The following is a 17,405-nucleotide window of genomic DNA, read 5'->3' as shown; positions in this document are numbered from 1 at the left end:
TAGTGTCTAAATGGCCCGATGTGGATGTAGATGTTCTTGAGAGTAAAATAAAATATAGTAACTGGCCTCAGGCAGTTGGTTTTGGAGTTAGAGCATTATATTAAATTCCAAAGGATCTCTTCCAGGACCGTCTTTTCCTTCTCGGACTTTGGGTTCAAGTTCGGGACTTAAAATTACACTAATACATCCAGACTAACTTACATTAGTGTTTGTGACGGCTGATGGTGTTGCTGTAATGATGGTGGTGGTGGTGGTGGCGGTGGATGTTGAGAGTGGGGGTGTCTGAACTCGTCAGGGTGTCAGGCAAGAGAAGCATCAGCCAGTTGTTGAGACCACTTGTTTCATTTTCGTTTCAGATTTAACATTCACTTGAAAGCGCGTTGCCAGACCGGCAACATCGGGTCATCAACATTTACATTTTTTATTTTGTCAAAAGTGCTTTTGTTTGTTGTCTGAGTTTTTGGTTGTTAAATTTGTGATTTTTTAAATAAATGGAACTTATTTAAAGAATTTTTATTAAAATTTTTTGTGGCGGGTTATTTAAAATTCAAACTAAAGAAGAAATAGGATTAATAGAAAGGGTGACCAAAGTCCGGAGATATGCTCTTCAATTAAAGTTAATTTAAACTCATTAAGTCCTCTTGTGGTCAAATTGACCAAAGAATCTTGCATCATAAGGTCAACGGCAGTGCGAGTGTTTTTTTCTGTTTTGTTTATTAATTTTAAATAAACATTTAATATGGAGGAAGTATCGAAAGATTTGGACATGCATATTGTAAATTTGCTGACTAAAATATCGGAAATGCAAGCAAAGGTCAAACATCGAACGAAAACTCACAGAAATCCCATGTCCTCAGAATTAAAAAGCATTGAATTGTGGAAAGCAATTGCAACGGAATGTTTCTCAACTTTTCTCTTCTCACTTATTGTACTTGGCGCAGCCTCTTCTTCAAATGTTTACGGAAGTGGATTGTCTGTTTTGGCAACTGCGATTGCTTCTGGATTTGCTATTTCTGCCATATACCTTATCTTTGGCCACATCAGCGGTAAATATTGTTTTTATTGTTTGTAAACATTCGAATTATCATAAAAAGATAATAATATAATATTTAATTGCATGCATATTTATTTTGATAAAGTTTATCTTATCTGAAGAGACATTTAATATTCTATTTTTCTTATTTATTCTTATATTTTTATTTAGGAGGTCACGTTAATCCAGCAGTGTCACTGGCATTTGCAATTACAAGGAAAGTATCACCACTACGTGCAACTTTATATGTTGCTGCACAATGCGGTGGTGGAATTGCTGGTGCGGCAGCGCTTTATTTGTGAGTATAAAATAATAAGTTGAAAAGTAGATTAATTATACTGAAAGCTACACTAACTAATACGCCACGGTGATTACTGATGTTACTTTTATTAAAATAATTAGTTTATATTTACATAAAAGACTAATGACTTTGGATATCCAAAAAAATAATTTAAACATTAATTATTTTATTTTCAAAAATTAATTATTAAATTGATTTTACTCTTAAATGAAGCAATTGTTCAAACCAAAAAAAAAATGTATTTTTTAAAATTATATTTTTCAAGATTCTTAAGAACAATTAAGACTTGTTTCAAAAACGCCGTCTAAATTAAAAATTTTTAGATTTCTGTTAATTTGATTACTGTTGTTACTTTTATTAAAATAATTAATTGACATTTACATACAATAAAGACTGGATATCCAAAAAAATAATTAAAAAATTAATTATTTTATTGAAGAAATTAACTATTGAATGAAAAATTTTACTCTTAAATGAAGTAATTTTTCAAATTAAAAAAAATGTATTTTTCAAAATTATATTTTTCAAGATTCTTAACTTTAATTCAAAAAATTAAAATTCTTAAATGCGCAGAAAGTTCTTCAGAAGAATTTTACTCTAACAAAGTACTTTAACTATTTTAAAACAAGATACACATGTACTTCCTTCAAGAATTTCTTCTTGGATTAAGACTTGTTTAAAAAACACCGTCTAAACTAAAAATTTTTGGATGTCTGCTACTTTTTATGTCAAAAAAGTCCCAAATAAGTTCCAGAATATGTTTAAGTAAAAATTTCGCTTTTAAAAAAAATTTTTTGCTATTTTTAATGAAGAAACTTATTCTTGAACCAAAAATATATAGTTTTGGGAAGAAAACGAAATTACAGTTAGTTTTCGAGAATTGTTCTTGGATAAAAAATTTGATTGTATCGATCGATGACAATACACTCTTAAATCAAGTGACAATAGTTATCGACCGAAGATATCGGCCTTTTAAGCCAAGATGACGATATTCAAAGCAAGAAATTCTTGAAGCGAAACAACCGGTTGTCTTAAAAATAAGTTTATTGGAAAGAATATCTTTCTTGAGTCTAGTTAATTTTTTTATCAGTGTAAATAAAAGTTAGATTTTTAATTAATCACGAAAGTATTATTACGATTGAAATTCGTTAATATAATTGTGAAAAATAAAAGAAATGAACGGCACATGAATCTGGTTAGATAATTACAATAAACCAGGCAGCAAGAGGCACGCGTAATTGCCAGCCAAAGTAAGAAAATAATTATAATAATAAAACAAAAATAAAGTAAAAGTACTCGTACGTCGTCGAGTTGCACCTGCCTTGTACCTTTAAAGTAAAGAGGAACGAGGGAGAGAAAACGCCGACGCGGACACGGACGTACGCGTATATAACAGCTGCCGCAGATGTTTCGTGGACCAAAACGATTGAGAATGATGATCAAGTAAAGGCGATGATAAAGAAGTTTATATAAATTTAAGTATGCGCATGATATAAGCACAAGAGACGGAAAGAGAGCACGAGAGAGGCAAAAAGGACCACATGTTTCAGATAATGAATACCTGTGTGAGATGGGACATGTTTCAAAAACCACCGGTACTATACAAGGTATTCTGAAAATTGGTCTTTTTCATCTCTGTTGATGTATCTATACATTCAGCAGCTGTTTCTCCTCCTCCAACTTCTTCTTTTCTTTTTCGTCTTCCTCATTCTTTATCTTTTTGTTTTGTTTAATTTCAATGTTTTTTATTTTCAAGTAATTGCTATCTTTTTTTTTTCTATGTAACAAAAAATATAATTTGTATCTACAGTAACAATAGCATCGATGCTTTTTTAATTAATTTAAATAAGCAATTCATTTTATTTATTTAATTAATTTTATTCAAAAAAATATCGGTAATTTTTTACAAGTGGGTCAACCCCATTTTGGGCCATAACTATACAGAAAAAAAAAAATTCTTGAACCAAGAAAATTATAAGGAAGACCGAAGTTATTTTGGAGCAAGAAGAAATTTTCTTGGCTTAAAAAAATTTAACTTCGTTCAAGAAATTTTCAATCTTTCTTAAGATTTTCTTGATTTAAGGAAATTTACGCTTGACTCAAGACTGAATTTCTTTCTGTGTAGATGAAAAATTTGAACATTTTCAAATTTTTTTTTATTCTGCTTGTTTTTACGGCGCATTTATGATAAAAAATGTCGTGAAAGACGAAAATAAAGATTTCAATAGCTTTTTTGCCTTCGAGGAGATCCAAGTTCTTTCCTAGTGTAAAGAATGTCAATAAAAAAATAATACATAGAAATACTTTTGTTCAGAAATTTTTTTAAACTCTTTAATTGCAATAAATTCTTAAGTGGAATCTCCAATTATGCCTACATGTAAAAATTACAATTTACAAACCTAATTGTTTCATTAAATATCTCGAAAATCTTCTGTTTTAAACTTTTTTTTTTAATTATTAGGCTACGTAGATTGAATTTACGAATTTTTAGAAAGTTTTAAAAATTTGACCACTTTGCGTGGATCTTCTTAAAAGTTGGAAAGAATTTTGAATAAAATTTCTTTTGTATCTTTTTTTTTGTTTTTGATAGATTTTTTTTTAAAAAGTACATAAAAAAAAAAGAAAAAAAAAACAATTTTCTTAAAAATTTATAAATTTTTTTGAAAGTTTGTATAATCGTAACAATCAACTTTTTTTTTTTTTTTTTTTTTTTTTTTAATTTAAAGTCGCATAAACTACTTAGGTAGGTTTTGCTTTTTATTTGTTCATATTTTTTGTATATTGAAAAAAAAATATATCAATAAAATTAAATAGAAATTTTGTTAAAAAAAAATTAAAAATTAAAATGGTTGACCCCACTTGTAAATATTTACTAAATTCTCAATATTTTGCACTCTTCAATTTTAATCTTTAGAAATTTCTCAAATTTTTTTAAAATTCTAGTTTTTTTTTTTTTTTTTTTTTTTTTTTTTTTTTGAAAATTGTTTTTTTTGATTTGAAACAAAGCTTTCCTTATTATTAATGTAAATTTTGCTTTTTTTTTTTTTTTTACGCAAGAATTTTTGATTTTGAACATACAAAAAATTATTTACTTTAAAACCAAATTGGAAAAGTATTTTCTTTAAAAGTTTTATATTGTATGCAACGAAAAAAGTGTATTCCGTACGTTGCTTACTTTCGTCCCTTTTAATCTTATAATACACAACATACAGTCGAACTGAGGACGGGAATACAGTACAAGGTACAGATATAAGCTGTAAGAGAAGCAAAAAGAAGCGAAAAGGTATAGCAGCAGGTCGAAAAGAATTGTATAGAGATCCCAAACCCATTGCACAGCAATAAAACGTCTAGTGTACATTGAAAAAATATACCTGGAGGAAGAAAATCTTTTGTGGAAGACTAAAAATTTTTAAATTCACCGAAAATAATAAATTTTAAATTTTGAAATCGCGTTTTGGGCTTAGAAATTACTGCGCTAAAGTTAACTTTCAAGGATTTGTCGGAGGAGAGTATTTTGGCAATAAACTGACCTAAACCTGAGCTTAGACAGTTTAAATCCCGTGTAAGACTCTAGACTTTACTCAAAATTTTTTGCTGGAGTATAAACTCTGCAGAGACGTGATATTGGCATCTAATCCATTTTTATTCATAGTTCAATATAGATAACGCACGAAAGAAACGACTGTGTAAAATTTACAGAAAATAATCTTCAAAATTTCCACAGTATATATTCTTTAAAATTTATAGAAAAAATATGTAATTATTATCTGTGAGTTTACGTGAAAACTATGTATTTTTTTGAAAAATTTACAGATAAATTCTATGAAATCTCCCTGATTAAAAAAAAAGTATTGGAAAGTATTGGTTTTATAGTCAATCCGATACTTTTCAATACTTTTTTTTATTCAGGGCTATAAGAATATTATGTGATCGTTGCAGAGTAACTTCTTGAATTAAAATTATGTTTGATTATTGATTAAAAATGTAAATAATAATCTGTTAATAGTAAATTTAAAATTTTTATCATATGTGAACAAATTTTTTTTTACTGATTATAAAAAAATAATTTGTCTTGAAGTACACTGTAAAAAATCAGAAAAATTAAAATTTTTGAAAAAATTCAAAACCGTGATATAAATTAGTTTGCAATGATGCTGATTCAAGTAATGCTTTTTAATTCATCACAATAAATTTCCAGAAATAATAACAGAAAAAGTTATATTATGATTACAGACTCAATTCATTAAATTTACAGATTTATAATAACAGAATTTACCACGTAAAAATAACACAGTAAGTTCTGTAAATATTACATAAGTCGACTTATAGATAGAATTTTGTAAATTTTACAAACTTTTCTATAAATTTTACAACGTATTTTTTTCCGTGTACGTAGCAATACTCCGCGTAATCATTTGGGCAAATTTAACAAAAATATAATGCATCTAATAAATATTAAATTGAGTTTAAGCTAAAAAAATCGTTTTTTTTTTTTTTTGTTTTTTTTTACATCAATCAAGGATTTTCTAAAATCTAATTAAATAATTGGTTAATTAAAACGTTTAATTTAGATAATTTCTAACTAATGAATTATAATTAAATGAAAATTGAATCATCAAAAAAAATTTTTTTCATAATTTTGATTGAAATGTTACTCGTAAAAATTTTATAATTAGTTTTATTAATAATTATGAGATTTTAATAAATTGTTTTTCTTTTAGAATAAAATTTTTTTCGTAGAAAAAAATTATACTCATTATGATCTGAATTAATTTATCAAATTATAAACTCTAAATATTTTCAAACCAGGATAAAATTAAAAAAAAAATAAATATTATTTTTTAAATCAATTTTTTTTCAGTACAAAAGTTAATTCCGATAAATTAAATTATAAAAAAAAATAAAAAACATGACTTACTGATTAAAAGAACCTTAACATTAGACGAAAAGAGCTTTTAGAAACGTATTTGAGACCGCAAAAAGGTAACAAGTGTGCGATATGTACCGAAATAATAATCTAACAATACTCTAGTTAAAGCTAGAGCATTATTCTATTGGCAATGTAAGGGCATAGGTCTCAAGAGAGCACTGCGAACGTTTATCGTATCCCCCCGGTAAAAAAATAAAAATCCTTGGGTCCTTACATCTGTTCGCATTAGATACATACTTTTCATTCAATATACATATATGTATATCACATATATCTACTTCTAATTCAGAATAATTTAATTTATAAAAAAATCTAAATCAGAAACTAGTGCATTACACTTTTCGGGTCGAGTACTTGAAAGTCCACGGATTGAATACGAATAAACATGAGGTAGGTGGTTGTCACTGACGGAATGGAGGAAACAGCTGTAAGGATGCAGGTGCTAGTCCCTGTGAGGTCGATTTAGGTTGTATGAGGATCGAGGAGCGTGGCTGACACAACCGGATGCCTCGACCCTCTTTTACTTACATATTTATACCAATAATTTTATTTATCAATTTTTTTTACTCCCATCAGATTTAATTGAATCAAACTTTTTGATTTATCGACCCCTTTTATTTATCCAAAGAAATTTTATAAAATTTATAAAATTTCTAAAAAATTTTCATCAATTTATTTATTTATTTATTTTTTTTTTTTTTCATAGTAAAAATTGCTATTTTAAAAAAAAATCTTTTAAAATAACAATTAAACTTAAAAGTGATGCATAAATAATTTATTACACTTGAGTAACTTATAAAAAATTAAAAAAAAAAAATATTCGTGCACGAAAAAAATACGTTGTAAAAATTATAGAAAAATTTGTAAAATTTCTACAAAATTCTATTTATAAATCCACTTTTGTAAAATTTAAAGAACTCAATATGTTATTTTTACCTGTTAAATTCTGTTATTATAAATCTGCACTGATAAAAAAAATTTGTTTATATTTAATAAGCTTTATCAACTGTTAATAAATGATTTTTTAACATCATAGTATTTGATAAATATTTACTAGCAGTTAATAAATTATTTATTAAATGCACGGAAAAAATACGTTGTAAAATTTACAAAATTCTATCTATAAGTCGACTTATGTAATATTTACAGAACTTACTGTGTTATTTTTACGTGGTAAATTCTGTTATTATAAATCTGTAAATTTAATGAATTGAGTCTGTAATCATAATATAACTTTTTCTGTTATTATTACTGTAAATTTATTGTAATGAATTAAAAAGCATTACTTGAGTCAGCATCATTGCAAACTAATTTATATCACGGTTTAGAATTTTTTCAAAAATTTTAATTTTTCTGATTTTTTACAGTGTACTTCAAGACAAATTATTTTTTTATAATCAGTAAAAAAAATTTGTTCACATATGATAAAAATTTTAAATTTACTATTAACAGATTATTATTTACATTTTTAATCAATAATCAAACATAATTTTAATTCAAGAAGTTACTCTGCAATGATTACATAATATTTTTATAGTCCTGAATAAAAAAAAGTATTGAGACAAAGAAAAAAGTATTGAAAAGTATCGGATTGACTACAAAACCAATACTTTTCAATACTTTTTTCTTTATCTCAATACTTTTTTTTTAATCAGGGAGATTCCATAGAATTTATCTGTAAATTTTAAAGAATATTTACTGTGGAAATTTTGAAGATCATTTTCTGTAAATTTTACACAGTTTTTTCCGTGTAAAAATAACACAAATATCTAAAAAATTTGAACTTAGACAATTTGCTATGATAAATTAGTAGCAATCTTACAGTCATTATGTAACTGCCGTGACTTATGAACTGTAAATAAACAAAATTTTTATTTATTAAATAATTAATTTTGTTAAATTGCACTGTACTTTCTTAAATATTGACGATTTCAAAAATATAAGCTCATCCTGATGTTACTCATCTTCTTTCTGTAAATTTTACACAGTCGTTTTTTCCGTGTGTATCTTTGCTCACAAAAATTTATTACGAGCAAAAAAGAAAATGGTAACGGACGCGCAGAGTCAGGTATCGAAATTCTTTAGAGTGTACTGGATACGGGTGTAAAGGAAGAGAATAAAGAAAGCATTCGTTACGGCCTGGACAAGATCTTTTTGGGAGGGAATCACACAAGCGTATCAGAGAAGTTAAAAGAAGAAAAGAGAGAAGAAGAAATAAGCATTAAGCACTAAGCCGTAGCATCGTAAAATGTGTAAAGGAAAATGGACGGTGTGTATATAAGATTGTTAAGTATACAGCGGCAATAATAGTAGGACCTGGTCCCTTCGAGACAGGCAGCTGCAAAGTTGGTATCCAGGCCCAAAAAAATGAAAGAGATGATCCTATATATATATATAAATATAAATCGTAGCAATGTCATTCGAATACGAAGACAGTACAGGGGAAACACGTGCCAGCCACATGTTGCACGGTTGCTTGGAATCTCAAACGACGTCTCGAGGCTATAACAAAGGATAGTAGATGATGATTCTTTTGATCGATGCACCAACAAGCAGATGTTCTTCAGATATTCTATATTCTAACATCTAACATCAGGCTACCTTTTATCGGGAAGAACTACTATACCTTTTTAATTCACCCCCACGTATTTCTATTTTCTTCACTCCTTTTTAAATTACTATGCCTTTTTCACCAAGTTCCTTTGGATTTTAATTGCCTATTTCTAAGTCTAACACCCCGGCCTCCATAAATATAAACTATAAATGTCTTTTATATAACAGTAGCTTAGTAATAACAACAATCATCTTCCGACTTTTTTAAGAAAAATAAAAGGGAAGATTTTTTAAGAAAATCGAACACGTGTGTGACCATCTGTCGTCATCTTAATTCTCCTTCTGTTCTTTAGCTTTCGTCTTACAGGTTGTTGGCTTCTTTGTTTTTGTTTGAACTCAATTTTTGGTTTTTAAATTTATTTTTTTGTCGCAAATGAGTTTTGAGCTTTGAAGAAAATTTTTCGCCTTTTTTTAAAAAGAAAAATCTCTTGCTTGATAAAAAAAAGTATTTTGATTTGAGAGAAAAATTATTTTGAAGGAAATTTAGAGTGAAAATTTAAAAAAACTAATTAATAGAGAATTTTTGGGGTCTAGGGTGATTTTTTGTGGATAAAATTTTGTAAATTTTACAAACTTTTCTATAAATTTTACAACGTATTTTTTCCGTGCAAGTATATATATATATTTTTTTTTTTAATTTTTTATAAGTTACTCAAGAGTAATAAATTATTTGTGCATAACTTTTGAGTTTAATTCTTATTTTAAAAGATTTTCTTAAATAATTCAAAAAATAGCAATCTTTACTATGAAAAAAAAAAAAAATAAATTAATGAAAATTAATTTAGCATTCATTTTATAATTTAAAAAATTTTATATGGCATTAAATTTAGCTTACTTCACAATTGTTTTAATTTTTTTTTACAAATAAATTATAGCAAAAAAAATTATTAAAAAAATGGACTTTTATTAAATTAAGAATGCAATTTTTTTAAAATTATTTTTTACAACAAATTTTCTTAGAGAAAATTAAAAAATTGTCAAGTGACAGCTAAATTAAATATCAAATTTTATAGCAAATAAATTATGGCAAAAAAAAAAGAAAAAAAAAATTGGCGCGAAAAAATTTAAAAATCTAAAAAATGCAATTTAAAAAAATTTTTTTTTGATAAAAAAAATTGAAAAATTTTTAAGTGACTGATAACTTTAATGTCATATAAATTAAATATTTTGAGGGTAGTGAAGTAATAGAGCCGTAGGATCTAGCAAACTTACTATAATGTAATGAAGCTACACTTAATCCTAAAAGTTACGTGTGCAATGATCCAAGAAACAGGATTACTAATTTCGCCAACAGCTACTGCATGCACGGAACAAAAAGTTTCTAAAATTTCTAAAAAATTTTGTTTATAAGTCGACTTTTGTAAAATTTACAGAGCTCAAAATGTTATTTTTACCTGTTAAATTCTGTTATTATAAATCTGTACTGATAAGAGGAATTGTTTATATTTAATAAGCTTTATTAACTGTGAATAATTGATTTTTTAGCATCATAGGATTTAATAAATATTTATTAACAGTTAATAAATTATTAAATACAATTTATTTAATGTTAAAAAATATTTATTAAAATTAAATAAATTAAATAATTGTCTTCAAATAAATTAAATTATTGATAGTTAATAAATCCTTCTATCAGTGTGTAAATTTAACAAATTAAGTTTGGTATTATAATACAACGAACAATGCTCCTTTCACCCCATTTTAGGTAAAAGAAACGTCTTACAGTGACAATAACTTGAACTTTTAATACTTTCTCTTAAATCGTCCGTTTCTTAATTAATTTTCGTCATTGACCTCACTTGGAGCGTTTTATGCTATTTTCGGGTATAAATTCAAAAAAAGCGAAAGAGTATACGAGAGTGTGACAAGGAAAAGAATGACAATAAAAATACAAAAAAAAAAAAAAATGATGAAGATAAACATGTTCTTTCGTTTCCAGTGAGTTCTTTCTTTCGCGAGCGGGAAGTGGCTCAGCAGAGTCTCTTTGAAATTCAACATAGAATTCAGTCGCTGCCATACCACAGAATTAAATACAAAAAGGCCTTTGGAATTTAGTATAAATTTATTTAATTATGAAACTCAATAGTATTTTAAAATTATAAATTTTTGTCAGAAAATATAGAATAGATATCATCCCAGATTATACAGTAAACAAAATTTTTAGATAGTAGCTAGTATAATCCAGATTACAATGAATATAATCCAGATTACAATGATTATAATCCAGATTACAATGAGTATAATCCAGATTACAATGAGTATAATCCAGATTACAATGAGTGTAAAAAAATTTTTTTTGCTCAAGAAAATAATTAGAAAGAAAAAATATTATCTTGGCTCAAGTGAATCTTTTTTTGCGGCGCGTATAATCTCTAATTTTTTTACAATATCGTACACCATGACAATTACCTTAATAAAATTTTAATTTACAGTTTATTGACCATCAGAAGTGAAGAAATAAATTTAAAATTATTAAGAAACATTTCAATAAATTAATGAAGTGTGTATATAAATATATATAAAATAAATAGACATAACAACAAACATTGGAGACGACAATACAACTCCCACGATTATTAAAACTCAATGCATGACGCCCTAAGTATTCCCACGTAATTTTATAATGACACTTAATTCGCACGTGTCCATCATCTTTCGCCTATTATATTAACAGACATAATAACAACAATATCAAACAAAAAACATAATAGATCAATCCTATTTAGCATACTCGAATATTCGCAAAGTAAAAAAGATAAATAAAACTCAAATTCATTTAATTAAGTTTAATTAAACGACCGGAATAATCGGAGATTAGGTCAATGTTATAGATAACCCAGATATCCCAGAGTATTCAAGAGAGCAAGTGTTTGAAAGTCTGTCCGAGTCTGAGGGGTGTATCAATAGCTCGTTAAACGCGTTGTCGAGGGGTAAAAACATCCCTTGACAATCGGTTTGAAATTTATTTAAAATGTATCAAGCACGCGGCCGCTCTGCGAAACAGGGGCTCGTTTTTCTCATCCCCCGTTGACCTCCCATCCACTCCCTTCGCTCTTGTAGTTTTAAGTTTCGATGATCGCGCGAATCGGATCGCAGAAATCGAGTACAGGTTGCCTCTTGAGTCAAGTGCACTTTCTTTTGGAATCTTTCTATTATTTCAATAGAACAGATGAACTGCTTTTTTTTTTTTTTTTAAAAAAGGGTTGAAAAAAATTATTTGATTCGAAAAAAACAATTTTTTTTTAATTTATCATGGAAAGAATTTAAGCAAATTAATTATAATTCACAATTATATCAACGAATTTCAATCGTAATAATACTTTTGTTATTAATTAAAAATCTAACTTGTATTTATACTGATAAAAAAATTAACTAGACTCAAGAAAGATATTCTTTCCAATAAACTTATTTTTAAGACAACCGGTTGTTTCGCTTCAAGAATTCTTGCCTTGAATATCGTCATCTTGGCTTAAAAGGCCGATATCTTCGGTCGATAACTATTGTCACTTGATTTAAGAGCGTATTGTCATCGATCGATACAATCAAATTTTTTATCCAAGAACAATTCTCGAAAACTAACTGTAATTTCGTTTTCTTCCCAAAACTATATATTTTTGGTTCAAGAATAAGTTTCTTCATTAAAAATAGCAAAAAATCTTTTTTAAAAGCGAAATTTTTACTTAAACATATTCTGGATTTTATTTGGGACTTTTTTGACATAGAAAGTAGCAGAAATCCAAAAATTTTTAGTTTAGACAGCGTTTTTTAAACAAGTCTTAATTCAAGAAGAAATTCTTGAAGGAAGTATATGTGTATCTTGTTTTAAAATAGTTAAAGTACTTTGTTAGAGTAAAATTCTTCTGAAGAACTTTCTGCGCATTTAAGAATTTTAATTTCTTGAATTAAAGTTAAGAATCTTGAAAAATATAATTTTGAAAAATACATTTTTTTTTGGTTTGAACAATTGCTTCATTTAAAAGTAAAATTAATTCAATAGTTAATTTTTGAAAATAAAATAATTAATTTTTTAATTATTTTTTCGGATATCCAAAAAAAAAAATAAAATAAAATAAAAAACAGAGAGAGAAAATAAATATGACTTGAACTTGATATACAGACATATTTCAATAGATACAAATATGATAAATGATCAGGCCACACATGTGGTTCCGTAAGAGAATAACTAATAAAAAAGGTCTTACTCGTGACCCCGTATGATTGTACATATCGAGTGAAAATTGGGCGACTCTTGTTTCGAAGGGGGTTGTGTATCATCACCCCGATAGTATTCGAGCTAATATAAACATTATAACCAACGGGGGTTGTTTTATTATTTTTTATCCCATTGCTACACAAGGGTCGTAGTACTGCGGTAGGGTAATGACCTATGTGTGGTTAAAAAATAATTCAAGTGATCCACCACTTCACCCATAAGGTCTCCCATATGTGACCTACCATTTATATCTTTATACTTATCTCATAAATTTATCTTTTGTTTTTGCAGCATAAATATAAGCCAATCAATGCCAACCAGCGGACGGCCAAGTTTAGCTTACGAGAAATTACTATTGGAGATGACACTTTCATGGTTTATCGTCGCGGCACATTTAAAAGCTGACAAGGATAAAAATTATTCTGCGTTTCTTGCCAAACCTGCTGGAGTTCTTGCTGCTGCTTATACAGCTTCAACATTAGTAGCGGTAATTTTAATTATTAATTTAACCATTTTTAATTTATTTTAAATTATTCAGTCATTAAAATATTTTTAAATTCAATTTTTTTTTTTTAAGTTGTCTTATAAAATTAAGACACTTGTATATCGGACTTTTAAAAACAAAGAAGAAATGAATATTATAATTATTGTGGTTACTTTAAGTAGCTTTTTTGAATCTTTTGTGTAAAACGTTAAGAAGGGTTATTAAAATAGGTCTTTAAAATATTTTAAAAATTCTTAAAAAAGACACTTGAAAAGACTACACATTTATTGTTACATTGAAAAAACATTTCATTTAAATGAATTGAGGCTCGTTAACTATAAATACACTTTTTATTTAAATATCACTAGAAATATTTATTTGATACAAATAAATTGATTTATTAGTGGTGAAAAAAAAATTCAGATAGTAGCTAGTATAATCCAGATTATACTGGGTGATATCTAGATTATACCCATTGTAATCTGGATTATACTAGCTACTATCTGAATTAGCGGACATTTAAAAATTTTTAGAATTTTTTTTATTGAAAAAATTATTACAAAAAATTTTTTTTTTAATTTCCTTTGTAAATAATTCGAAAAACTGTAAGTGCAGTTAAAAAAAAATTTAATTTTAATTGAAAGAAATTCAAAAATTTATATTTTTGAAAAAAAAAAAAAAAAATAGTTCTAAAAATTTCAGGATCTTTTAAGATCAGTACAAGGTATTATACAAAAAAAACTGAGCCAAAATTTTAAAACTTTCAAAAATTCAAAATTTGAAAAATTTCGCATTTTTCAAAATTTTTTCCTAAATATTTTTTTTCAATAGTCCAAAGTGTCCTCTTTTAAACAAACTTGATAAAAACAAAATTGAAAAATTTAAGATAGTAGCTAGTATAATCCAGATTATACTGGGTGATATCTGGATTACACTCATTGTAATCTGGATTATACTAGCTACTACCTTAAATTTTTTTTCACTCAGTATAATCTGGGATGATATCCAGTATCATTTTGTTCTTTTCGTGTACTAATTAATAAAATTATTTTTTTATGATTTATGAATGATAATCCAGTAAATAACTGAAATCTAAAATTTTTTCAAATAAATAAATAAACAAACAATAACTTAAAAATTTCCAAATAATTAATAAAATAAATTAAAATTCCAGAGTCCGTTTTTGAATCCAGCACGAGCATTGGGCTTGGCCTTCGTAACAAACAAATGGGAGTTCCACTGGGTCTACTGGGTAGGTCCAATAATAGGATCAGTGATAGCTTCGATGGTCCACAGATTCGTGTCATGTTGGAAGAACCAACATTCACGAGAATCGCGGAATATGGATGACGGAGACTCATCATTGCCATCCGACGGAGATACCTACGACGATTTCGACAAGCCATCAGGTCCAAAATACACCAGCGGGTATGCAGCAACATACCGCCCAGTAGCTGGAGCCTCTTCAATTTACTCAGGACCAACAGCAACTGCACTGGATCGCGTTGAATCGATTTACGGTGGAACCAAATCACTTTACTGTAAATCTCCACCATTAACACGGGCGAATCTCAACAGATCGCAAAGCGTTTACGCAAAATCAACATCATCCCCACGAGACGGGTTCATAATTCCCAAACCAGGGCCACTGGTACCAGCACAAAGCCTGTATCAGATGCGACTAGGCCAGGCTTCTTTGCCGCTTCCGTCAAGAGAGCCTTTGTCAAATCCAATTGGTCCCCAGCCGTCTTCATCCCACAATCCGACTCAGAATCACAACAGTACTAACCAAAATATGCAAAACCAATTGCAACAATGCACACAGAGCATCTATGGAATTCGCGGAATTTCAACCAGCTTAAGCACCAGGGAAAATGGAATTTACGGTGTCACCACAGCGTCTAGTATTTATGGACGTGCTCCAGCACCTCCACCAGAATCTCAACAGCAACAGCAGCAACAGTCACCGTCTATTTCTTCTTCACAAATTTCAGCAAGTCAATCAAATTCCAGTCAGCTGCAAAATCAACACCCACAAAATCAAAATCAAAATCAAAATCAAAATCAAACTCAGAATCAAATGCAACAAGAAGGAATGATCTCTCGAAGACCTGAGAGCATGTACGGACACATTTCTCGCAGAAGTGACGACTCTGCTTATGGAAGCTATCAAGGCTCCAATAGGGGCAATTATGCTAAGACAAATTGTCCACCTCCTCCTCCACCTCCTGGATTTATGGGATCCGTTAGTTTTCGGGATAACAGACCGAGTCCTGGTCCAATTCAGCAGAATCAAGTTCAGCAACAAAATTACCAACGAAATTCACCCAATCCACAGTATTAATCGTTGATTCGTATTTTATGATTTATGATACTTATTACACTGATAGAAGAATTTTTTTTTATTTAATAAGATTTATTAACCGGTAATAAATTATTTTTTAACATCATAGGATTTAATTAATAGATTATTTATTAAATGTTAATAAATATTTATTTAGAATAAAAAGCAAAAATAGCAAAAAGTCTATAGCTAAAATACATGATAATAATTCAATTCATTAAATAAATTAACGTTTTTAATATTTAAAAATATAAAAAATAATTATGAGCTGTGATAAAATTCGGTATGGTACAATAAACGTTATTATAATGTAATATAATTAAGAAGGTTCTTTCGCCATCAATGTTAGATAAAAAATATTAAATTAATTTTTATCTAATAGTTAAAGTCCTCATTTATATATTTACTCATAGAGTAAAGTTTAATTTATTCTTCACCGTGGAAATTTTTGAAAAAAAAAATTTCTAAAAATGTTAGTATTTTTTCCGAGTCTTACGAGAAAGTCAGACAACAACTTTCTCGAATTATGGAATTAATTAACGATTAGATGCGGTAAAAAAAAACTCAAAATAAGGTTTTAGAAAAATTCAGGTTTCATTTTTTTGCAATAAAATGTATAGTTTGCCGTGGAATTTATGGAGAAATTAAAATTATAAAATCACAGAAAATTTTTAAGTAACTAACATTTAAATGTCGTCAGAACATTTGGCAACGTTGCGTAGCGCGCGAGCTTCAGAACATTCAATAAATTCAAATTAAATTTTAACGCACTTATGTTTTTCATTCATACTTATTAGTTAATTTATTGTTAACAAATTTTCATATTTCATAATTGAAAAATAAAACAATAATTAAAGAATACTAGCATACTTGCTATGAGACTTTAGAATGTTATGGTTTTATGACTAAACATTTTTAATTAATTTATTTATTTACACTGACTGCAAAAACTTAAACGTGGTTAAGATTATATTGTACAAATAAAAATGTAAGCAACCGAAATATATCGTTGCCAAATCACGGACAGGTAACTAACAGCTGATTTACAAGAGTCAAATTAATTTTTGTATTTAACTATTTTTTTTTTTTAATTTTCAAAATTTCAACGATTTATGCCTCACATACTATTTATTTTTTAATTTTAAGAATTTTTATTTTAATTTATCGAATATCGACTACTACAGTTGTAATTAAACTGGAGCGAAAGGACCTCTTTAATGCAAATAATTTATAAAAATTTTATAAATTTACTCAAAAAAATATTTATTAACTGTTAATAAATACTTATTAACTATTAATAAATTGACTTTCCTCCCAAATAAATATTTATTGAATGTTAAAAAATATTTATTAAAATTTAATAAATAAAAAAATTTTCTTCAAATAAATTAAATTATTAATAGTTAATAAATTCTTCTATCAGTGTTTTACATTTATTATGTATTTATAAATATTTAATAAGGACAGCTATTGCTCATATATTATTT

At 27.4% G+C, this 17,405-nt stretch overlaps 1 protein-coding gene across 1 annotated transcript; it reads left to right on the top strand.

The window, feature by feature from the left end:
• Window positions 1-324: 324 nt before the first annotated feature.
• On the top strand, window positions 325-17,382 carry Bib (MIP channel family protein big brain). Its single transcript, XM_074259141.1, has 4 exons — window positions 325-1,046; window positions 1,205-1,331; window positions 13,382-13,577; window positions 14,749-17,382. Exons 1-4 carry the CDS (start codon window positions 740-742, stop codon window positions 15,916-15,918), a joined length of 1,800 nt encoding a protein of 599 aa, XP_074115242.1. The 5' UTR covers window positions 325-739; the 3' UTR covers window positions 15,919-17,382.
• The last annotated feature ends 23 nt before the right edge of the window (window positions 17,383-17,405 follow it).

The sequence above is a fragment of the Cotesia typhae genome, unplaced genomic scaffold (genome assembly GCF_013202065.1).
Source record: "Cotesia typhae breed Kobodo isofemale line unplaced genomic scaffold, CoteBio_Ctyphae contig_20, whole genome shotgun sequence".
In the NCBI taxonomy this organism is placed as follows: domain Eukaryota; kingdom Metazoa; phylum Arthropoda; class Insecta; order Hymenoptera; family Braconidae; genus Cotesia; species Cotesia typhae.
The sequence above is the reverse complement of the archived record's forward strand: the minus strand, read 5'-3'. Positions and strand labels throughout refer to the sequence as shown.

Coding starts and splice junctions, on each gene's coding strand:
- Bib (XM_074259141.1), top strand. CDS start 740: ATGGAGGAAGTATCGAAAGATTTGGACATGCATATTGTAAATTTGCTG. Junction 1,047..1,204: donor TATCTTTGGCCACATCAGCG/GTAAATATTGTT, acceptor ATTTTTATTTAG/GAGGTCACGTTAATCCAGCA. Junction 1,332..13,381: donor GGTGCGGCAGCGCTTTATTT/GTGAGTATAAAA, acceptor TTGTTTTTGCAG/CATAAATATAAGCCAATCAA.